At 38.1% G+C, this 25,371-nt stretch overlaps 1 protein-coding gene and 2 pseudogenes across 1 annotated transcript; all 3 read left to right on the plus strand.

Annotated features, from left to right (window-relative positions):
• Positions 1 to 10,901: 10,901 nt before the first annotated feature.
• LOC113664662 (uncharacterized) lies at positions 10,902 to 12,471 on the plus strand (annotated as a pseudogene).
• Positions 12,472 to 18,187: 5,716 nt separating this feature from the next.
• Positions 18,188 to 19,508, plus strand: LOC149036419 (uncharacterized). Its single transcript, XM_089189706.1, has 3 exons — positions 18,188 to 18,655; positions 18,745 to 18,876; positions 19,144 to 19,508. The coding sequence occupies exons 1-3, from the start codon at positions 18,403 to 18,405 to the stop codon at positions 19,335 to 19,337; spliced, it is 579 nt and encodes a 192-aa protein (XP_089045832.1). The 5' UTR covers positions 18,188 to 18,402; the 3' UTR covers positions 19,338 to 19,508.
• Positions 19,509 to 22,573: 3,065 nt separating this feature from the next.
• On the plus strand, positions 22,574 to 23,843 carry LOC149036420 (uncharacterized; annotated as a pseudogene).
• Positions 23,844 to 25,371: the final 1,528 nt, after the last annotated feature.

The following is a 25,371-nucleotide window of genomic DNA, read 5'->3' on the forward strand; positions in this document are numbered from 1 at the left end:
AGCACTATCTTCAATTTGTTTGATTTGCAGTTTTTTTAACTTATAGAAAATGTTTGGTACATTTGGACATTGCAATTCTTCTATCCTGGCATCTTAGCTCCCACTTTCAAATTGTACTGTATGATACAGGGACCTTTCTTTCATTGTTGGCAGGTCTCCCTTTTCCACAGAATATTGTGGGAAATGATAAATACTCAGAATCTTTGTCCATAAATATTCCTAATGGTCTAATCCCTTCTCCTGGAGCAAAAGAAATTATCCTGTCTACATTTTCTACTACATCTGGTTCCTGTAATAGTGTATCTGTAACCCCTGATGGAATACGAATACGAGGTGATATAAGCCGTTCTTCTAATGGTGTTAAATTTAACAGGTCAGGTTTTTTAGGGAAACTCATTTTATTGGCTTTAGAGAAGTTGGGAAGCTTGCCTTTCGTGAGATTTGAGTCACAATTTCTGCAAATCCATTCAGTATTTTCTACACTTCTTACCCCAGTAACACAAGACTCAACAAGATCTTGTGAACATGCCTTGTACCTATTAGCATTACACTTCACTACTGAAGACTTGTACCACAACTGGTCGCAACAGGTACATATGTATTCTGGGCCACATTTAATGTTTTCGTGAAACAAATTTATTAAAGAAATACCACTGCTTTCATTCTTCCCTGTTTGTACAACTGATCATTATTAGTTGATACGTGTGATGACTTCTAAGCATTTTCAAATTGATTTTCATTGGCTAGTATAGCCATATTTAAATAATTTGATAGTTTGAATTTAGTAGTTCTCCTGACCTTAGAATTTCTGTTTACTTGCTCACTGTGTTCTGGGTTATCTGCTTTCCGTTTCCTAAAACTCTGTTTATCACCTTCTTTTCCATGTTCTGGATTTTTTGCCTTCTGTTTCCTAAAACTCTGTTTATCAACTTCTTTTCTATGTTCTGGATTTTTTGCTTTCCGTTTCCTAAAACTCTGTGTATCAGCTTCTTTTATATGTTCTGGATTTTTTGCTTTCCGTTTCCTAAAACTCTGTTTATCAACTTCTTTTCTATGTTCTGGATTCTTTTCTTTACGTTTTCTAAAGGAATTTCTGTCAATTTCTCTGACCTGTTTTGAATTCTCAACTTTTTGTCTTCTTGATGACTTTTTCGCAATTTCCTTTATGTGATCTGGATTCTCTGCTTTCCGTTTCCTTTTAGACCTTTTGTCAATTTCTCTTACGCTTTCTGGGTTGGTCATTTTCCTTTTTGTGACAGTTTGGTTCTTTTTCTCCCTAATTGTTTCAGTATTGTTGTACCTTTGCACAGGATGTTGATTCTCTCTTTTTCTAAAATCTGCATTAGCTCTTCTCTTTCTCGTGTATTCTTTCATGTAACTTCGATCAGCTCTGCGCTTTTCATGTTTATCAATTTTTTTTTCAACTATACTTTGATCACACGTTTTATTGTTCGGAACCCGACATTTTCTCTTTTCTACTGTAGAAACATAATGAGTTTCACTTATGTGTGCAATGTAAATGTTTGTGTATTCCCCTGTCACATTCACTGCTTGAACAACAGTATCAGGAGCAAAAGTTTCAAATGATTCGGCAATATGAATTGACAGATTTAGACAATTGGCCACTGCTTGAATTATAATTGCATCAGCCCATGTTCCCTGACATGACATAATGCTCAAATAGTCTTGCCAAGAATGATCAGTTTTACTCTCTATGAATTGTTCAGGATTCTGCAGTAAATACTGGACACCAAGGCTATGTATATAAGAAGGTAACCAGTCAACTCGCCGACGCCAACTCGCCGACGTATAAAATCGAGTAGAGACGTCGGCGAGTTGGTCCTCAATCCAATACAACTTTTTAGAGATTAAACATACAGAAAAGTAAACGATATTCAGTAAAAAAACACTGGTGAACATTGGTGAACATTGGTGAACATCAAACAGAAGCTTAAACATCGGTGAACATAGGTGAACATCACCAATGACTCAAACAGCTTTAAACGTGAACGAGTTATTGTGTGACAACAACACTGTAGACTCATCATGACAATCGGTCAGATTTTTTAACGAAAACTTGGCTTTCTAGACAAGATCTTTAATAAAAAGCAATTATTTTTATTTGCAACAAAGTTTATAAGGATCTCAAGGCGAAAAAAGCGAAGTTAACATCGCCAATGAACAAAATTGGCTGTAGACGCGAATGAGTTGTGTGACAACAACAGATTTTTTAAAGAAAACTTGGCTTTCTAGACAAGATCTTTAGTAATAAGCAATTTTTTTTCTTCCAGAAAAGTTTATAAGGATCTCAAGGCGAATAAAGCAAGATAAACTGCGCCAATTACTATAACAGCTTCAGAGGCAAACGAGTTATTGTGTGACAACAACACCGTAAAGACTCATCATGTCAATCGGTCTTATTTATTTAAGTCAAGACGCTTGGTGAAAAGTCAACGCACAAATATATTTTTTGATCTTACTACTGGTGTTAAATGCAATCGAAAGTGACGGTTTTCTGTGGAGAGCCTCGAGGCGATTAAAGACCTTGTTTCCTGGCGCACAGCTGTTTTCAAACGAGGCGCTCATTTTTTAGAACCAACATGTATACCTAACACGAGGATCCTTCTTTGCAAAGGCGCCGAATTCGTGTAACTAAGTTGATAATACAAGATACACTGATCAAAGCAATGATTTCTAGTTTTTGCAAGAGCATGTATTTGAGTTATTTTCGTTTTCAATCAAATGCGTGGAGAGATGAGGGTGTGATATTTTTTCACTCACAAGTCTCACAACGAAGAAGGTGCGAGGTTTTTTATTTACTTTTGAAAAAAGAAAGCAGGTCTTGCATAAAAGTAAGTCTCTCCCATTAAAAACTGTCAGAGTTTTACAGAGGATTCTAACAATCTTTGTTAAAAGTAAGGAGCTATCAACAGCTTCTCCAAATTTTCGGAGAGAGCAGGCGCTGGCGCACAGCTGTTTTCTAGTTTTCAATCAAACGCGCGGCAAGACGAGGGTGGGATATTTTTACTCACAAGTCTCACAATGGAGAAGGTACGAATTTTTTTTTTTGTTTTATATTCTCTTTCGGAGAAAAAAAAACAGGTACAGATAACTTTCGCAGAGCGAAATTTGATTGCCCAGTAATTTGGAAGATGAATCTGACAGCGTCAGTGACGTGTTGAATATACACGTAACCTGTTGAGCAAAAAAAAAAAGAAACAAGCAGAACATGACTATGCGAAAAAAATCTCAGCTCCTGCTAAAAAATTGAGGGAGGAGATTATTCAGTTTTTCGTGCTTACGAAGCGCATTGTTCTAAATTTTCTTTTGTTGTTGTAAATATCATCCAATCAAATTTAACCAATGGAAAGTTTTGATCCGGTACAATGATATAAAAGGCAATGTATGTTTTGAGGATTCCATTAAACTGCGTTAGCAAGTCTATGATTACGAGAAATCCACTCCAAAATGTCTGATAATCCAGTCTGCATGGTTTGTAACACGCCCGTCGTTGACAGTGAAGATGCTTGGTTTCTTGGATGGTTGGATAACCACTGTATTTGGCAACATAAAGCCTGCGAAAATGAGAATTTCATAGGTAGGTAGTTAAGCCGATTTACGGCTGTTAATTTTTACTTTACAAGCTAATGGTATCCCAGTGTAATCTTCAGCTGATGCTTTTAGGGACGAAATCCCACGAAGTAGCTTGCAATTCACTGGTTTTATTTCTCTCACAAACACTTTCTCTCATTTGACTATTTTTTATCTGTCATCCAACTTAGGTCAAGAGAATGCTAGCCTTAGAGAAACTTCTATTGATGATCCCACGCCAAGTTCCATCAATGGTAGGTGTATGTTATACATTTAGTAAGCAGATGATTCAACTTATCCAACCACACACATGCGAACAAAAAAAATCGCGTAATTCCTTAATATTTCACCAATCTAGAAAGTTAATGATGATTTATCTATTGCAGATTCCCAGGCCGTGGGATTATCGTTGAACATCGTAAGAGAAGGAAGCCAACGCAAGAAAGCGAGGTTGATTGACAGTCAAGGCTTCACATATAACGTGTCATCCAGGCGGCCCTACGCGACGTATTGGCAATGTACCGTCCGTCCAAAGAGAAATTACTGCAAAGCCTCAGTAATATAATGTTCACCAATGTTCACCAATGTTTAAGCTTCTGTTTGATGTTCACCAATATTCACCAGTTTTTTTTTACTAAATATCGTTTAATTTTCTGTATGTTTAACTTCTAATAAGTTGTATTGGATTGAAGACCAACTCGCCGACGTCTCTACTCGATTTTATACATCGGCGAGTTGGTCCATCGGCGAGTCGACCGTAATTCTATGAGGATGGTTATTATGATTGCCATAAAGCTGATGTGAAACAGCTCGAAAAAAGCAGTCACCACCTCCCCCAACATCAACTGCAGTTCTATTTAATTCAGACAACCTAGTTTCCAATAATGAAACTGAATTAGCCATTGAGGAACGATATGCTGCTAAATTACAAGTATTGGTTGCACTGCATTGATTTGATGGCCCTGGATTCTCTTCAACATCGCCACTCAGAGAGATGACTCTGTGAGATACAAAGTAAGTTTCGAACGGAATGTGTTTTAATTTCTTCAACGTTCTCCTGTCAACACGCATGCAAAATAAGGGCAACTTTTTATGCTTTCATGTTCGCAGTCGCACAACAGATAGGTACACATTTTGGCTGAGAGAGAACTTTTTTGAGGGTAATACAAATTTAGATCTGACTAACCGTTCACTGAAATAACCACGATTACGCTCAAACAGCAAAAATTTTAGTTTAGATGAACTTGGAATGCTTTTTTTAAGGTATGATTTAGCTGTATTTCGAAAAACTTTTGTTTTCTGAACAGTTTGATGACTCTTCTATATTGAATCCTGGAGGGTTCTCTTTCACGTTTCCTTCTACAGTGCAACCTCCGTGTACATGTACAAACGTCAACCGTGGTCCTTGACATTCTGCTTTTCATAATTCCATGACTTAGTGAATCACGATATTCAACTGAATTATCAGTTGGTATTCTCAGCAGAGTTTCCCGGTCGTTAAATTTGGTTTTATCTTTAGCATGCTGGTCAGTTCCCGCTGTGTTGCACTCACATGTCTGGTTGGTAGATCTGGAGATTTGTTCAAATTTGGCATTTACCTGCTCATATTTGGCTTTTATTTGCTCGTACTTGGCTTTGATTTGCTTGTACTTTGCTTTGATTTGTTTGTACTTTGCTTTGATTTGTTTGTATTTGGCTTTCTCGCTTCCCATAGTTATGGCGTAACCCCAGCGAGCAGGGACATCAACGTACTGAAAACACGCCTGATACTTGTCATCGCCTTCAGAGTAACCCTGGCTAGACGACGGTTTTACTGATTTTGCTGTCCCTGGATACACCGGGGACTGATTACAAACATCTTCACTCCCGAAGGCGCCTAAATGGCGAACGCAAACATTCTACCCAACCTGTCAGGTGACTTTATGAGCACTTCCCGAGGACAGCCGAAGTACTGGCGATCTATTAATTCCAATTTTTTTTTTTTAGAAAAAAATAAACCATGATCGAGGATATCCATGAAAAACTTTTTATCGTTTAACCTACAAACTGTAAGTGCTTACCTGGACAATGGCACGAAGGCTTTTCCTCACAACAATGAACGACTCCAGTCCAGAAACATTCACTAAGCCATTCTTGGGCTCAAACTCTATTAATCACTTTCCAACATCGATACAGCTCCAGGAATAGCAAACACAGTCTTCACCAACTCACTTAACGAGCAGTTGGCCGCGAGCGACACTTCAATATCGGAGTCTCGGCGAGCAGCTCGAATCGATTATTTAGAGCCCGCGGGGGAAGTAACCGAAATGTCAGCTTTTTTCTATGCAACACTTTTTAATACGTAAAGTATTCTCCCCTAATTTGGCCATGCCGGTAATGTCGCCGTTATAGAATCTTTTCCTTATACGAAAATGTAGATGGATCAAATCCTTAGCATAACAGTTATTTTTTTCGTTTTGTTTAACTTCCTTTCTTCGTTTTCTTTTTCGGACATAATTATCATTTTCCTGCACATATACATTGAAAAATAGAAGCATTGACGCCATAAATGAAATATACGCTGCGAGGGACAAAAGTGTATTCGGAGATTAGGCAAACTTTAATTCACGGATGAAAAACGTACAGTTTAAAACTCTTTTAAGATTATCATTGGCTTCTTATTCACCCCACCACTATTCTTAGCAACAAAGGTCGCCATTTCGTTTGTTTGTTACTCAACTATCAGATGAACTCAAAAGCCTAAAATCGAAAAAACGTTTACAGGAATCAACCAATCGAGCGCCATTCCCCACATCGAATCTACAACTCACTCTTGCGCATGCGCGCAATTCACGAGTTAAAAACGAAGGAAAATACTAGTATTACGGGCTGGGGGGACATCTGACGTGAAAAATCAGATTCGTTCCCACAGTATTAGTAACCCAAGGGTCGCTCAATATCAATGTCAGAGGAACACACAAGCAAACCAATAAAAAGTGGTGTGTACGGAGATGAAGACGATGAAGATAATGATGATAATGATGATGAACCCTTGAAGGAGTCGGGTGGCGTTTAAGCCCATCGGGATGTTCCCTTTTATGCATAACATCAAAAGGTGAGATCCAATTGAGTGGATGCTCCCATCGTCAACCACAAAAGCAAATAAATCTGCATACTTGAGATGAGCTGCCCGAGGATCAACAGCTGAGAGAAGAAAGATAAATAGAAGGCTATCAAATATTGAAACAACAGCTTCCAGGCTATGAGGTGTAACAGCCATAAGATTTGTCCGCGGGGGCCTGGTCGCAGAAATTAGACGTCATGATGCACAATATTGTATGGAACAAGGGCACAGAAGTACTGTGAAAGATACAGAAGGCAGTGTTCCTGGAAACACTCATTACTCGGACTTTCAAAGTTGCAACATGAAGAGTAAATAACTAGAAACAGGACTGCAGGCACAATCTAGCTTTTAAAATTTTCCTAGATACACACATAATTATTACAAGGATATTATCATGTTCGCTGTTTTATTGTTGCTTTGTTTCTTACTAATTATTATTTGAAGTATATATATATATATATATACATATATATATATATATATATATATATATATATTAGGGTCTTTAATAAAGCGTTGAAAACGGAAGCACATTCTCCATTGTGCAAATTATATATACATATATATATATATGTTCGCCAGCCGGGAGGTCCGTGTCGGAAAAACTGTGCCGAGGTCTTAAGTACCGCACTCAAGACAGAGGGCACAGTTTTTTCCAATACGGACCGACCCAGGCTGGTGAAAACCTTTTCATTTTTTCCAATAAACTTAACGAAATTCCTTACAAAAGAACCCAATGACTTACGGCTGTAATTAAGGCAAGGCCCTCCATAAACTAAACAGTTTTGGGCGAATAATGGTAGTTAAAATGGAGGTAATGCAAATTAAAGAGAGATGCTTCACCGAAACATTTTCATTTGCGTAATGATAAAGACGATTTAAAAGGCTTCCAACAAAATTTGAAACATAATTTTTACAGGTATCTGTTACAATCTGAGACCTGTCAGTTAGAGAGCGCGTACGAAAAAAAAAAGCGCAAGTACACTTTTGAGGAAACAACTGGACTAGTTTGGCAAGGACTGTCACTACAAGTTTTTCTTCAAAGGTGCACCGCACCATTAGGATCAATAAAGATTCGCAGGCTAACCCTCACAGCAAACACGAACGTCGAGAGTTAAAATGCGAGGATGGATAACTTCTGACGTAAAAAAGACAGAAAATTTCATAAGAACGTTTCGGTCAGAAACCTCCTCTAGTTACTGATAACTGAAGAAGGTCTCTGACCGAAACTTTTTTATTAAATGTTCTATCCTTTTTTTTGGACTCTCTCTCTCTCTCTCTCTCTCTCTCTCTCTCTCTCTCTCTCTCTCTCTCTCTCTCTCTCTATATATATATATATATATATATATATTTATTTATTTATATACATGCATATATAATATGGTATGACTCTCTCTCTCTATATATATATATATATATATATATATATATATATATTTATTTATTTATTTATATACATGTATATATAATATGGTATGTAACTGCAGACAGTACTGTTTCGGCCTTCTGGGCCTCATCAGTGCAGTGCTGACGCTAGGATGGAAATAAGGCCATATAGCCACCCCAAGTGATCTCACACATGTGGGATCATCTAAGCCATGCCAGATGCTCAAACTAGAAAAACTAGTGAGCATGCATAATGCTAGCAGCAATGACTCATCCTAGTAGAGTGCTCAATTTGGACATGAAAGCAAAGCTTTGGACATGTATATATTTATGTATACATATCAACTCCAATGGCTCACGGATTATGGCAGGTTTAGCTTTTGGCATAAAAAATGTAATGCGCTATAAAAGAATTTAAAGTCGGCCAGATGCAAAAGCGTTGAGGAGTAGTAGAAGAAGCACCTTCTACCACACCCTCCCCCAACGTTTTTAACGAAACTGGAAACGTCTCAGCACTTTCGAGTGAAATACCCTAGAAGAAAGGGCACAAATAATAATAAAAGTAATAATAATGATAATAATATCAATAATTTATATTAATAATTATATCAATCCTAGGCAAACTAGCAGATGTAGCAATTATCAAATACACAAAGAACACCCAACGAATGACCAGGTGTGGTAGTGTTTACATACTACAACACGATGACTTATGAATTCATTGACAAAAAACCGTCAGACAGAAACATCATTTAAGTCCACCGAAAACGGTCCAAATACATCGACCTGGAGGGGCCTTTGTTGTATGATGTACTTGAGAAGGGAAGGACCTAAAACAGACCTGGGCGGATCTCTTCTAGAGACCAAAGACAGAAAAACTATCGTAAATATTACGACGCTGTCTGTATCCATCTAGAAAGGTCCTTATCTTGCAAATACTATACAACGAGATACCGAGAAGAAGAAGGTCGTGTCGTTAGCTGTCGAAAGCCCCACCGAGATCTAACAATACAACACCTACTAAACCCTTCCCATCAAATCTTATTTTCAATGTTTCAAATTGCCGATCAGAGCTGTATCACTTCCATGACGCTTATGTAGGGCAATTTGATGGCTTACAAGCAGTCTCCCTCAAAGTATTTGCATAACTTGTGGTAGAGACAATTACCAAAAACTGCGTCAAAGATGGGTAACACTAAAAGGGGTCGATAATTTCTTTTATCTAGGTGTTCGTGAGCTTGGAAGACAGGTGTTACCTGGCCATAGGCACCTCACTCATGCAAATGCAAAAATTGATGAGCTCAGTTAACGGTGTCCCTTTGCGACGCAAGCCACTAACAGTGAGTAGAAAAAAAGCGAACACAGACTGGGGAGAGACACCTCTTAATAATCAACCTGATTACAACATATCATCGCGTCCTCCTCAACTGTAGAAACAACGACCGCATCCTCTGAAAGAAACTCGGTCTTCTTCGCAGAAATATAGCGAGAATCAACATGAAAGAAGTCATTAAAAGAAGTTCATCCGCTGCCATTTTTTTAAATTTGCGCGCTTTGGTAAATATACAATTTAATTTAGCCGCTCAAATTCCGGGTGAAATTGCACGGCGAAAACAGATGCCATATTTAACTAGAAAATGTCGGTCTGGAAAGAATAATTTAACTCGCTTTAAAACACTGTATTTCCGGTCTTTTGCGAATGACAACACGACCAAAAGGAAAAACACCAGGAAGAATCTTTGGAGAGCTGGAGTATCTGAAATTGACCAGACCTCAGATTTGTTGTACATTGTTCAGAGCTCAGCATCACGTTTCAAGTAAATCATTAGTTAAAGATTATTTCGGGTTTTTAATCTTTTTGAGAAAAACAGCAATTCAGAAATTTGATAGAACGATACGTTACAGCGATGATTTCTGATAATTTCTAAATTGACCATGAACATAAACATGCATCTTCAGTTGGTCCCAAACGAGAACCAAATTTGGAAATGACCATTGCAGAAGCTGTTATCAAGCTATGTGACAGAAGTAACGAGGAATTTCAAAAAAGTGATTGCACGAACATACCTTGTAGCACTTTTATTATGCGGTATTTAAAATTTGAGGGTATTGTGGATGGTACTTGATCCGCAAAAATAAGTTCCAGCAGAAAGAAAACATCAGCAAAATTTAAACCCGCAAAAATTAATCACTGTGTGATTAATAAATGGCTTTTATTCCACTCGTGTTCACATATCTCATACATCGAAGTAAAAGGGATATTTTAATTTGAGCTAACAAAATAATTTTTCGGTCTCTGAGGCACAAGAACCATCAACCCAAGGGGACACCATATTTCAAGGCCTCTAGGATGCCACACTTTTCATTAACGAAACGTTTTTCTGCATTTGCTGATAAAAATCGACCAGCCAGTGCAGAATGCCCGTGTCAGCTGCAACGTCACTGCTATTTCATTGCATTTATCTTCTTGTCTTGCCAGCGTACCATCCTTGAAACGTTTCTCCCATAAAAGAATAATATAAATAGTGATGAAAAATATAGTTGACTCGTTTTGACGCGTTTTGATGTTTCTTGATGACATCATTTATGTGATGGCTAACATTTCGAAAAGGGAAGCCGCTTCAGGTTCTCTAGGTTGACTGTTACAGGCAAGGTGACGAACAAATTCTAAAGATATTAGATTTCCTTTCTTTTTGGTGTCGTGCTGCTTGAATTGAAAAGAAAACCGCAAAAATTTGTTCCCACAAACCTCAGGAAAACGCCACTCCCCTGAAAAAGTCCCTCAAAAATTTCATTCTACACGGCAATATTGTGACCACAATCGGAAGCTATGAATTTACTGAAAATCTCAGCACTGGCAGACGGCGACGTAAGAGAGTTGATAACTTGGTTGCAAGGGCGTGGATTGCTGCCAAATCTGCTTCGTTGTGGAAATTGCAACCTGGATATGGTTATTTCTGCTCGAAACCAAGATCACGTCGACGGATATCAGTGGTAAGTGTTACAGTTAAAGTATTTCTGATATAGAAGATTATCAGTTGTCAATTGAAATATTAAAAAAAACCGAAAACAGACCTCAACCGAAAGATACCAACTCGGTGGTTAGGAAAGCGAAATGCAACTCGGGTAAAGATGTTTTATTTTCAGGTCTGAATTATGAGTTGGTAATGCAGCGATCGTGAACTGCGAGCTTAGACGTGTTTCCAGCTTTGGTTGTCACATCTCCTCACTTTTCGGCGCTTAGCGATCGAAACGTTACTTTATTCTTGGGCTAATGTTCCCGCGGATGACAAATTCGATGAATTATGTAAACTTCAGCGGCAAGCTGGCGGACCCAATGCCGGAACACCGGGCACCAAAAATGCCACTAAAGAATTCAGCATACTCACTGAACAACGTCTTCTAGACAAAACTATTAATAATAACAATGATAAGAATAATAATAATAGTTATGGTGATGATGATAACAGAAAAAGATAGATAGATATAAAAGCTTTTTTTTATACAGTAGATATGAACCAGTTTACCAGATGCTTTCTTACTAATATGCAATTTTCCGATACTTATTATCGTTCTAGGCGCTGTAGAGGATGCAAAAAGAAGAGAAGTTTTAAGGAGTAATTCCATATTTTCAGATTTCCCAAGGTTACCAATAAGAAAAATCTTAGTCTTTCTGTACCTGTGGTCAAAGGTGAGAGGCAAGCCACGGCAGCATGCATGCTGGAGATCAATCCCAGTGAATTATCGAAAATGTCTCAATTGCTAAGAGACGTGGTTACCTGGGACATTCAGCAGCGTCCTATCACTCCATTTGGAGCGACTTTCGTGGCAAAAGTGGACGAAAGTAAATTCAACCACAAAGCAAAGGTGATAACGATATGTAAAAACGTCTCAATGAAATAGAAATTATCAATGGTTTTATCTACGTACAGGGAAACTGAGGACGAAGAGTAAGAACAGACAACTGGGTGTTTGGAGTGGTATCAACACGCTATTCTCCAGCGCGAGGGTATTTCGAGGTTGTGGAGCGTAGAGATAGGGCTAGTTTGATACCCATCCTGCAGAGGGTTTTGCTGCCCGGTACAGAAGTCCACAGTGATGACTGGGGGGCTCATTTCAACATAACAGCCCATGCAGCAACTGTCCAAACTCACCGAGTTGTAGTACATGCCGCTAATTTTGTTGACCCCGTTACCTGTGTGCATACGCAAGAGGAGGAATCGACTTGGTCAAGGTTGAAGTACAAGGTTAAAATGAGGAAAGGTGTCAGTAACTATAATTTGCAATCTTTCCTCAACGAGCATATGTGGCGAGACTGGAGAGGGGAGGCTGACGCTTTTAATAATATTATTAAAGTTCTTATGCGATATTTTACGAGCAACCTAGTTTAAGGAGGATATACATCGTTACGTTTATTTTTGCACCGGATTTTTAACTATTATGAACTAATTTTTAAAGAAAAACAACAGCTTTAAACTGGCTTAAGTCGTGAAAAAGGTAACAGTACAATTTTTCAATCTCCTTGTCTAATGCGCAGATGACACTTAGCTAAAACACAGATCATGCGCGGTATTTAATATCGCGGCAATCTGCATGCGCTTTTAATTTTCGGCATGAAGTGATTTTGAAGATAATTTAGCCGCAACGCGATGATGTAGTAACGAATCGTTTCATAAATTAAAGGTCTTTGAAGAATAACTCTTGTACTTTTCTCTCTATTTCCCAAGTAATCGCTCGGAACATTCATCATCAAATACTGTTGGCTGCATTCTTCGTTTTCTACGCTCTATTCGCTCTATTTTCTACTTCTCTTTGTGTTATCAAAAGATACTACGATAAGAAAATCAAGTGAAATATTGACTGAAATTTCGTACAATCATGTTCTGTACTTGTGCTCCTTTGATACGCAGACATCATCGGTCGACGATTTAGGTGTCGAAGATTACATCGTCAACGTTTGGCTCGCATCGTAAACGATCTGATCAACAATGCTGGAAAAGCAGAAATCGAGCATGTGTTAGACAACGGACACGATGTTACGAAAGATCGTTGGCATTGAGCTCACTGCACGTTGAAATCGAATAAAGGAGGACGTTCTTTTTAACGTCCTCGTTATACTCGATCTTGTGTATAACGAGCTCGTTCTTTTAAACGTCCTCGTTATACTCGATTTCTTGTGCCGTGCCCAGATGGCAGCATTGATCCGGACTTAGTATTTAAGGAAAGGTCAGGTGGGCTTATGCACAGGATTTCGTCATTCGTGTCATAGTTTATGGCATCTTAGGACATCGTAACGATGTTCTACTTAGTGTGTGGGATAAAAAGTTTGAAATAACTAATGGCAGTCTGAATAGATATTTGGTCTGATGGAAGGACTGCAATTGCTACTGATCTCATTATGGCTAATAGTTAAATACTCCATTTAGCCACACTAATTGATGCCAATGATGCACTAAATAAACCATATGTGAACACACCAACAAACAATTTATTGCAAACTGATTGAACAAAACCAATGTGCGCTGATTTTAATGTGTCCAATAAAAAAATCAATTTAGTTACGCCAACAGATAATAATGATACTGCAAATAAATCATATGTAGATGGTGTTAAACAGGCAGCAACATTGGGTTCGTACCTGTATACTTGTTTAATTATGAAATGGGTCATGATAATAAAAATGAAACCAAATTCTGATAGTCAAGATCAAAATATGCAGTTTCCAATTATTTACATTTCATATTATACAGTGAGAAATTAAGGTTTGATGTGGTTGGAACATATGAATTTCATTCAAGATATGGTTGCAAGGTGCCTGCAACACATTTCTACTACAAAGCAAACGATACTTCTGGATCCATTAGTAAGCGATACAATGTAATTACACAAAACACACATAATAAATAGATAGATATTACATTTTTAGAATATTTGGAACATTTACCGGTCATTCCATATCACTCGGTGTAGATAATGACACTCTCAATGCTCAGCTTTATGCAAAATTGATGATGAGAAAAAATCTGACTAACATAAAAATTTTATATGTGAGCTTCAAAGAGACTTCAACTTCAATCATACAGATAACTCACTGGGCAAAAACGCAATAAATGAAGTTACATCATCATACAAATACTATCACAAGCAGCTTCGATTGTTTCAAAAAGCCTAGGGGTCCAAGAAACTAAATCTGTTTTGCAATTTGTCATCGTCTTGTTTAATAGTAAGTGGTACTATAGCTGGAAAGGTAACAACGGGTCCCATCCTACTTGGCATTATACTTGTTAGTGGTGTGACATAATTAAAAAACGTACTGAGACATTAAAGATTTCAAGATCGAATTATGTTGATTTGCTTTTACCATCTATATGAACACACTCACTGATTCAAGGTCTTTTTTAAGTGGAGTGTCATTTGATAACGAGAGTTATTTGGACCAATTGAAAACTGTAGATAATACTATCATAGATATGTGTTCAATAGTTGATGTTTTTGAGCAACAGTACAAGTAGTTTACTTGTGATGAATTATTACCAGTTGAGAAAGATTGTGCAGTTTTTGTCTCAGTTGACCTTTGACTGTTAAACGAGTTAAACCATTTCAGCTGGATTGTCCAGATTGTGCAGTTAAACGGATTAAGCTAGTATTGTGTATTTTCCTATCTTTGCAGGTTCAACTATCTTACTAGTTAGAAAGACTATCGAAACTGCTAAAGTCGATAAATTTCACTCTTTCTCAACTGGTTGAACTAGTTCAAATGGTCAGATTAGCTTCAATTGTTGCAGAAGACAAAATGCACAACCAGCTTGATAGGTTGAACTGTACAAACGTCTCAGTTTAGTTGAACTAGTTAAAGTGATTAAATAATTAAACTAGCGAAAACAGTTAGAATGCACAAATTGCACTATCTAACTCAAATGGTCGATGAAGTTCAAATGCTCAACGTACGTTAATTGGTTAAACCACAAAAAATGCATAACTTACTTGATAGGATCAACTGTACCAACTGTACGATGAAGCTCTCATTGGATATACTCGTTAAATAGTCAAACTAGCTGAGACAGTTAAACTGCATAAATTGCACAGTCTATTTTAATTGGTTAAAGTTGTTCGAATGGCTTCACTAGGTTCAATGGTTTAACTGGACAAAATGCATTACTGGCTTAAATAGTTGAACTGGTTGAAAAGTCAAAATAGGGAAGACAGCCAAACTGCTTGAAGTAGTGCAATGGTCGAACTGCCTTCAATTCTTGAAGTGCACAAACGGCAAAATGTAGCCAAATTTGTTTAAGAAGTTAAATGATCAAAGTAGCTTAATTAGTTAAACCAAGTAAATAGTCCAACCGGCGAAGACAGTTATATGGACAAATCGGCGTTACTTCACAAACTGCACAATCTAGCTGAAATGGTTTCACTGGTCAAATAGGCAAACTAGGAAAAGCAGTCAAACAAATTGCTCAATCTATCTTGATTGGTTAAAAAAATTCGATAGTCCATCTGACTTAAACGGGTCAACATGAGAAATTTCAGAACTAGGTGATTTGATTAAACTGGACAAAACCATTAGTAGCCTTAATGGTTTGTCTGGCTAAATGTCAATCGAGCGATTACAGTTTGACCATTTTAAACTACTTCGACCAGTAAAGATGCATTGTGCTATTTGTGAAGTTGAAATGTTTTTGCTAGTACCACTACTTAATCATATGAAGCAATCTATCTAGTTTGATTATCTTAACTAGTTAAACCAATTAAACATGAGCAAAACTGCACAAATTGCAAAATCTATCTTAATTGGTGGAAGTGGTTCACATACTCAAACTAGCTTAAATGGTTTAACTAAAAAGATGTAACTATGATATGCACTTTGTCCGGTTCAACTGTTTTCAACTGAACAAAGTGCATGACTAGCCTAATCCATTCAACTGCACAATTTGAACAATTTAGCTAAAATACGGTCCAACAGTCGAACGAAGGTCAACTGAGAAAAATTGTACAATCTATCTTTACTGGTTGAAGTTCTTTAAATGGTCAAATTAACGTCAAGCAATAAACGGCACAAACTGCAGAATCTAGCTGAATTGCTTGAAGGAGTTAAAATGCTCAAACTAGTTTGACTGTTAAAACCAATTAAACTAATGAAGCTCTACAACCCAGTAAGCCTCTTTGACTATTTCACTATCTGAACTAAGGTAAGTTGTCCATTTAAACCATTTAAGCTAGGCGTGCATTTTGTCCAGTTAAATATTTTCAGCGACTTTGATAATAGTGACGACTTAAACCATTCGATATAGATTGTGCAATATCTGCAGTTTCACGGCTTTCGTCAGTTTGATTATTTAACCAGGTGAACCAACTAAGTTTGATTGAAGAGTTTGTCTAGTAGAATCTATTAAGTAGTTTGCATTTTGGCCTTTTGAACAATTAATCATTCGAGCAATTTTAACCAGTGAAAAGAGATTTGGATAGTTCGACCAACTGCTTAAATAGTAAAACCAGTGTAGTTAAATACACAAGTAGTTTAAATGGTCAAACCGGTTTAAGGAGCTTAACCGGACAAAATGCATTTTGCATTTTGTCCGGTTTCAAACAGTCAAACTATGGAAAACAGTATAGCTGCAAAATTTACACAATAGGTTAGACTGATTCAAATAGTCACTCAAGCTTAAATTGTTCAAGTAGACAAAGTGCATAGTTATGCATTTTCTCCCCTTGAACAATACAAGCTAGTTTGCGCATGTGAACTAGTTCAACCAGTTAGGATAGATTGTGCAATTTGCGTAGGTTAGCTCTTTTTGAAAGTTTTACTACGTGATGAAATAGTTAAACCAGATAGCTAAGTACACAGACTTAACAATTCTATCTGCGTTGGTTGCAGTAGTTCAAATGATCAAACTAGCATAAAAGGTTCAACTGGACAAAATGCATAACTAGGTTAAATAGTTCAAACAGTAAAATAGTCAAACTATCGCAAACAGTGTAACAGTACAGTCTACGGAATCTATGTCAACAGGTTAGACTAGTTCAAATGGTCAATCCAGCTGAAATTATTCGAGTGGACAAAATTCAGAGCTAGCTGAAATGGTTAAACTAGACAAAACACATAAGTAGCTTAAACGGCTCAACCGGCTTAATTTCAATTGAACTGTGCAAATTGTACAATCTATATTGTTGGTGGAAGTAGTTCACATGGTCAAACTATCTTTAACTGGAGAAAATGCATAAATAGCTCGATAGCATCAACTGTACAAACTGTACAATCTAGCTTCAATGGTTCAACTGTCAAGTAGCTATGATGGTCAAACTTAGCTTTGAGTTAAGGTTTTATCGGACAAAAAGCATTACCAGCTTAAACAGCTTTTGTGGCTAAATAGTCAAACTAGAGGGTCTGGATGGGGTTTAGTGTCAAGTGTTATTTGGCCGTTTTTTTTAATGTTTAGTGTTAAAATGGGTAAAATTTTAATGTTAAGCGTTTAAAAAAAGTTTAGTGTTAAGTGTTAAAAGGTATTCGAACAGCGATTTCACTCAATAAAGGTCAATAAAAGTTTTACAGAGAAAGCAATAATATTAGAAAAAAGGACTAAGATTTGTTCAAACTTAGCTCTTATGATAAAGGCGTGCAAACTAGAAACAAAAGGAGAAGAGTCTGCGCAGAACTAACCGAACTGGTCAGCATGCATACTTTGTACTCATGCGCATAAGTTCTGTAGACATTCTGTGGTCAGCGGTTTTTCAGCAGACTTCTGCATGCAAAATGGCCGCCTCGTTCGCATCGGCGGGAATTGCGGAAGTATTGATCAGCTTTTATAGATGTGGCGAGGAAGATGCTTTTGAGAGACATCGAAGTAGAATTCCAATCGGTATAGACCAAAGAAATCTAACGGACGCCAGGAAGCATATGATCAACTTTCTTGGTATTTCGCAAATGGCTACGTCGCTGGGTATGGGAAATTTCGAGCTGAAACTGTAGCGGCTGGCCAGGAGTGCTTACGGGAAAACGAAGAATTTACGTATCCTTACGCAACAACAGTGGGAGATGGAAGTGCCACTCCTTGTTTCTGACGAAACTCAAAGTGAACTCAATAGTAAGTAGACAACTGATCTGTCGAATTCATAAAGTGCAGGAAAAAGTTTTGAACTAATGATAAATATAACCACAACATATGTATTAGAAAATTGGGGGTTACAAATTATCCTTATTCGATCTTAGAAAAGGATAATTACTTTGAAGGTTATAAGTATGAAATACTAAAGTAAAATTTCCTCTTTTTCATCTTTTTTAAGTACATGTGGTACAGAAAATAATTAATTGGTCAGACAAGAAAATGGCGCTTGTACCGGGTGTGAAGCAAACTCCTAAAGAACCTCTTGGTACTTCAACAAGTTCTTCAGAAGATAAAGATCCAGAAATTGCCATCATAGACAATGAGCCTGGAGCATCAGATTCTGCGAGAAATAGAAGTAGGAAAAGAAGACAAGAATGTCAGGAAGATAAAGAACTAGTTCAAAATATTTTGCGAGACAATAAAGTTGTGAGAAATGTGCGTCAGAGGCATGAATTAGATGAGCTTCAAGCAGGTAAATTTTAATGAAATAGGTGGTTTTTGAATTTCTACTTTTACTTGTACTTTTACCTTTACTTATGTGTTTACTTTTATCTCGCTTAGACTTAGGGAAGCTTGCTGGAAGCTCAGCTCTTAATGAGGTGAAATTTACTTGTGGAGTCTGCAAGAAACCGTATTTTATCAGTACTAAGTCCAGCAGAACCACCCAAGGGAAGGTCAATTACTTCAAAATCAGTAAGTTTAAACAAATATTTTTAATTTACTAATATCATTACTGCAGATCACATGTTTCAGTACTCACAATAAGAAAAAATAATAATTCCGAGTGTATTTAGGTGATAGTAACTCTGGTCTTTTGTATTCAGCTGATCTCCTAAAAGACTAATGAATGTTTATAATTAAGTTGAACTTCCCTTATCACTTTTTCAATAATCCCCATGGTGGAGAAATGTAAACCTAGGAATACACTATTCACCTTTGCTAAAAATTTGTCCTTTGTAGCACATTTCAATAAGTGCCAAAGAAATTACGAGAAAGCACAGGGTTTAGTGAAACACAACCACACCCTGGACAGCCTTTGGAAAAAAGGAAATTGTGAACGACTTTCTTCAGCATCAAGCAGCAATTCCATGTCACAAGATGAGCAGGAGGACTTTACTGGTGCTGATGCCATAGAAACAGGCTCTGACAAGTAAAAACCTTACTGAAGAATATATTGTTGTATAAAAGAACTTTTTTTGGATGAAAATCTAGATTATTATAGAACTCATGCATAGACATGTCATTACCATGTACCAATAGATAATATTTGTTGTACCCACAAAGATTGTTTAGCTTTTTCCATAGATCTCAAAACCAATGTCTTTGACCAGCATTTGTAGTACTGCTGATAGAGTCTTAATGCATAGTTTTTGTTGATATTTTGAACCTAATGAAATAAAGCAGTTTATGTTTTTCAAATTGATGTTTGCACGTGTGTTTCATGTGTAAGAAGAAAATCATATTTTGCCAAAATATAATTGCATGGCAGTTAGCAAATAGTGGAACTACTAAAAACAATTGGCATTTGTATCATGATACCAAAAATCCATTACAAAGCTTAATATCTGGAGCATTCTCCATTGCTTGTAGTGTCCCAATGTTATATATGTTCTTCTTTGTTCCCCTTTTGAAATTCCTGATACTGGCTGATACTGTGAACACAATGAACAATGACCAGAAATGAATCTATATGTTGCGAAAACTATAATACATGTATGTGATAATTTCCTTATACAGTGATAGTGTTTACCAAAACGAAGATTTGGAAGAATCCGCAGACTTGTCTCAAAGCCATGATGAGACTGTCAGTTCATGTATTGAATCATGGGATGAAGAAACACATTGTGCTTTTGATGAAGCTGGCTATGTTGACCAGAAAGATTCAACACAGGATCCGGAGGGTCATGTGATAAGCGATGCGAACGTGGATGATGACTTGACATGTTTTAACTTGTGAGTGTTTATGTAACTAGAAAGATGGAGGACAGATGGTCCATTTGTGTTTGATCTTGTAGTTTCTATTGGCTCCAACTCTAAGCTTGCGAGTTTTGTTGAGGTTGCTTACGTAATGGGGAAATGTTGTTGCACTATAATTTATGAGAATTGACAAATTGTTAGCATTGGTCTGTGTGTGGTCTTTGCGCATTTAGACGTTTGTGTACGTTTATTCTTCTAGGTGTGTGGAGAATGCCCATCCGGTTGCTATTAAACTCAACCAACTTCTTGAGAAAGGAAAGATCCCGGAAGACTGTCTCTACTACAAATTTATTGACAACACTACATCTTTCGCTCTAGTTGATCCTAAGTCTGCTTCAGATTTCACATGGGACCGAGATGTGTGCGAGTTTTTTGACACTATCAAGTATCTCGGAGGTAGTCGGACACGAAATTTTGTGAGAGGGCCTGGTTTCTTTGGAACTGGGAGAGGGGGACTGAAAGAATTCAACACATTTTCTGATTTCAATCTTTGCGGTCCGTCAACAAATTCGTCAAAACGCTTTCAAGCTGGTTATACTACAGCCAGTGGGGTGATAAAACCGCATCTATTGTCCTTGTATTCCTTTGCCTTCAATCGACAAGCTGATTTGCCAGCGCTTGTTTCTACAGACAAGTTGAACGTTATACCATTGTCACAAGCTATTGATGGAACTGCATTAAAACCTGGCCTAGAATATGATTCACTTCAGAAAATGGTGGTTGGGCTAACAACTCAAATAGACCAAAATAATTTCAGCAGCAACTCCATTTCTGATCCTGAGGAAATAAAAAAAAAGCTCTTAACAAGCGTCGAAGTGGTCGTAGGTACATCACTGGACAACGGCTCATCAATTCCAGTTGGTGTGTACTATCGCCCCAAATCAGTAACTGGTGAAGAAATCCTCAAATCTATACAAGACACAGCTAAGACCTTGCAAACTTGCCAAATGTGTTTGAAGCTCCAGGCGTCTGTAAGTCAAATTGTATCAAATGACATGCCCTCTTGCTTTAGCAGCTGTGATGAGTGTCTTAAGCTCAAATCTGTTTGCTCAGCCTGTAAACAAAATGGCCAGGTCTCACACATTCCTTCCTTAAGGGCTTGTAACCGGTGTTTAGAAAAAGGACTAAAGTGTAACAGGTTTCTTGCTGCAACGGTAATTACCGATTGTGAAGAGTGTAACAAGAAGGCGTTGTCAAATCTACACTCTATGGCCGAAGATGGTACATTACCTATTGAACTTTCGCTTCTTGTCGCCCTGCCAGATGTGGTTCATCTTGGCAAGAGTATGAAATGCAGCTGGGCCAACTGGTTCATTGATCTTGAGGGCGCGAAGAGTAGTCTAGTTCTAACTCGAACACTCCGCGATTCTGCTGGCCCTGATGTACGTAAGAAGTTACGAAAAATGCTGACCCTGGACTGCGTAAGGAATAAAGATCGGATGGCTGTAGAACCTATCGTGCGCCTTACTAGAACCTCGGTACTAGAGGTACTGAGAGGAATAAGTTTGGTCGTCCACACAATAGTTCCAGAAAAGTATCGCTTTTGAAAATCCAATCAGAGTGGGATATGCAAAAGACCCATTGCGATTGAAAGTGGGGCTCAAGGAAAAGTGCTTGTGTTAGACTATGACTTCGAATCTCAAGAGGCTCGTCTCGTGGAATTACGTTTGCATCAACCAGTTGATGTTCACGTTCGGAAAGAGACATTCAAGGATGCAAGGGACCTTTGTTTTACCAGTGGTATAGTTTTCGTTTCTAAAAGAGGATCTGGGGCAATCCGTGTTATTGACTTGGAAGGCAAAGTACGTTTAAAGCCGGAGGGCCTGAAATCGCGAGCAGAACTACTTTCACAGCTGAGTCGTTTTAGTTTATCACAGGATGGCACAGTGCCAATTCTTCGGAAGCGACTCGCGACACATTTAAAAGCTTTAGCTGCACAAGTTAAGAACCCAGAAATCATCCAGCTTAACACGCCTTTAGTAAAACCAACGTCAATTTGTGTGGCGAGTACAGACATCCTTTTGTGTGCGGGTGACGAGCACCAAAGGATTATTCAGTTGGAAGTAAGCTGCAATGGAGTTGCTGTCGTTGGTACTAGCATGCGAGAAATACATTATCCCGATGGCGTTTCCAGTATTGAATCTGAAAGTGGAAATGTGATCATCGCAGTAAATTTCCACTTTCATCTACAACCGCAGTACAAATATGAATTATTTCATATAAACTCCACAGTATTGAATCTCTTTGTGTGTGGAGAGGGTCCGCATACTTGGCTGCATCTGGTAATGCAGGTGGGTTATACGATTGTGACCTGGCAAATTCAAACGTCAAACAGCTCCTGCAGAATTCGTCCGATTCGTGCAGTGAAATCAAGAGGCTGTGTCATTATGGCGACGTAATGTGTTCACTGACATCGTAGATAGGAAAGTCAAGACCTTCGATCCGAAAACCTCAACTGTTAAAACATTGATGGGCACTGGAAAAGAAGGAACTAATGATGGAACTGGTGAAACCTGTACCTTTGCGCAAGTCCACGGAATATGCAGTTTCCAGAATACTATATTGGTGTCGGACGTAGCTGCTGGAACGGTAAAAATAGTTTCACCGCTTACTGGGACAGTGTCCTTTCTTCAAGCCCTTGGGAAGCTGTACGACAGTTTTGGAATTGGTGCTCATACCGTAGACGCAGTATCACTATCCCTTCAAGATGCTGTGAACAATGTTTCATCAGTGAACGAATATATTAAAAGCACAGTTGCTACAGTTAAACAGCACTACAACATGAAAGAAGCAGCAGCAACAAATGGTCCCCAAGGAACTGTGTCAAAGAAAACTCAAGTCTCGTTAGAACTCCTTGAACAAGGTATGGCACGACTGCAAAATAACTTGAAGAACATAAATGAGGATTATGTTGGTGACGTTGACCTCCTTACATTACTGACCACTATAGTTGAATACACCTTCATGCAGTCTCCTACTTCAAAAACGAGACTTTTACAGCTTTACAGTATGCTCGAGACTTTGGAACAATTGCAAAAGAATCATTAAAAAGAACAACAAAATGGAGTGCCAAATACTTTACACATGACAAATCGTTTTATCCAGTTCCAACATCTAGTATGGAGTTGGCAGATGTTGAAGTGATGAAGTCTCCAACAGCTGCAAGGATAGATCCTCTAATTGAAGTAGCGATGAAGGAGTTGGTGGATAAATTTCGTCCCGTGAGGCAGAGAACAGTGCGCAGTGAAATCACAAAAGACAAAGCCGGAGCTCTCCCACCAGCAGTGTATTACACTCAACCTCCTCATACCAAAGTAATGTTCCACAACGACCCAACTGTTGAAGGAGAAGTAATGGAACAAATTACTCCGCATATCATAGATGACGATGGGGACTCGCACACACCCAGTATCACGTTTGTGGACGATAGCACTATTGAAATAGTTGCTGTTGTTGAAGTGCCAGATCAAGAGGATGAATACGACACCGACTCAGGCACCGATGTGGATGATGACGATCACGACTCCTACCCCCACACAACAACACTCACCAGGTCCGGGCGCGCCATTCGCGCTCATTTTCGCCTTGACTTGTAGAGTTTGCACTATCGGGTCTGCGCATATACATTACCTTGTGATGAATCTGTGACCAAGAGTTAATTGCACAACAACCCGTAAATAGCGCCACCTTGGACCCTGGAAAGCAAACGATGAAGAGGTAGACCTAAAGAGACTTGGAGACAAACCGTAAGGAAGGAAAGGGGGAGTTTAGATTCAAGGCTTGCTTGCTGCTAATACATGTGCTAAGAAACAAGAGGATGGCTAGTGAGGATGCAACAGCCTTTTCCCGGTAGGTAAAAGGAGCATGATGATGATTAAATAAACAAATTGTTCAAATGAAAGTTTGCGAAAGTGTGATAACGACAGAGGAAAATTTTAATTGTTAAGCATAATGTACCCTTCTGCAGAGAAATAGTCTCCAATGATTTTCCATGATAGAAACATAAACAATGAACAACACAAAATTGCAATCAAAATGACACAGTATGTAAATCAATTGTAGCTGATTCCATATTGAATGCCCGCGTTTATCGTTATCAGTATCTGGCGCATTTTTTAGCCGTTTCTGGTTACATTTGTATCAATTTTAGTGTTTCAGAGAATTTTTTAGTGTTAGATGTTAAACAGCCCAAAATTTTAATGTTTGATGTTATAGAAGGTAAAATTTTAGTGTTTAGTGTTTTCGAGATACCCCCATCCAGACCCTGAAACTAGCATGGAGACAGTTAAACTGAAAAAAATTGCAAACGGCAGAAACAGTCAAATGACACAAAATGCAGAAAGTAACTGAGTTGGTTCAATCGGCTCACATAGACAACATTCACCAACAAGCTAAATTGGTTCAAATGGTTTAAGTGACCAAACAGGCAAAAACAGTGAAAAGAAAAAAAACTGGACAAACAAGCTGAATTGATTTGTTTGCTACTGAATTACGCTCTTTTAAGCTGCGTCGCATCAAACAATTTTTTTGCCTGTTTGCAGCTAACCACGCTGATTTTAGCTTTATTTCCCTAAATATAACATTTTAATGATTTATGTGGCCAAATTACGCTTTTCTCAGCTTTTTCGCACCGAAAACATGTATTAGGTTTTTGTCTATTCTTGCTAAATTACGCTTTTGTCAGCGTTATCGCACAGAAAAGGTTTTTTCCCTGGTTTGCTCTGAATCAAGCAGTTTTTAGCTCTATCTCAACAAGAGCTTGGAGCCTCATCTCGTGGAACACAGCGTCTTTGCCTTTTTGTAGCCAAAGTTTCGTGATTCTAGTTATATCTATCTCACTCATTTTATCTCACTCGCGTTTTGAGTGAGATAAAGTTGAAGTTAGCTTGATTAGCTGCAAACGGGCAGAAAAGCTTTTCCCAGTGTAAAAAAGCTCAAAACAGCGTAGTTTAGCCACAAAAAAGCAAAACCGTTGTTAACATTGAGATAAATGTAAAAACAGCGTAATTGGCTGGCAAGATACCACAACCTCTTTTCAGTGCACTAAGCTAAAACAGCGTAGCTCAAGAGCAAAGAAGCAAAAATACACGTTTTCAGTTCTAGAAAGCTAAAAACCGCTTGATTTAGCTGCGAAAAAGGAAAAACCGTTGTTTGGCTAACACTAGGGTGATTAGCTGAAAACAGGCAGAAAACTTTTTTTGGCTGTGATAA

The sequence above is a fragment of the Pocillopora damicornis genome, chromosome 12 (assembly GCF_964200805.1).
Source record: "Pocillopora damicornis chromosome 12, jaPocDami1.2, whole genome shotgun sequence".
Lineage (NCBI taxonomy): Eukaryota > Metazoa > Cnidaria > Anthozoa > Scleractinia > Pocilloporidae > Pocillopora > Pocillopora damicornis.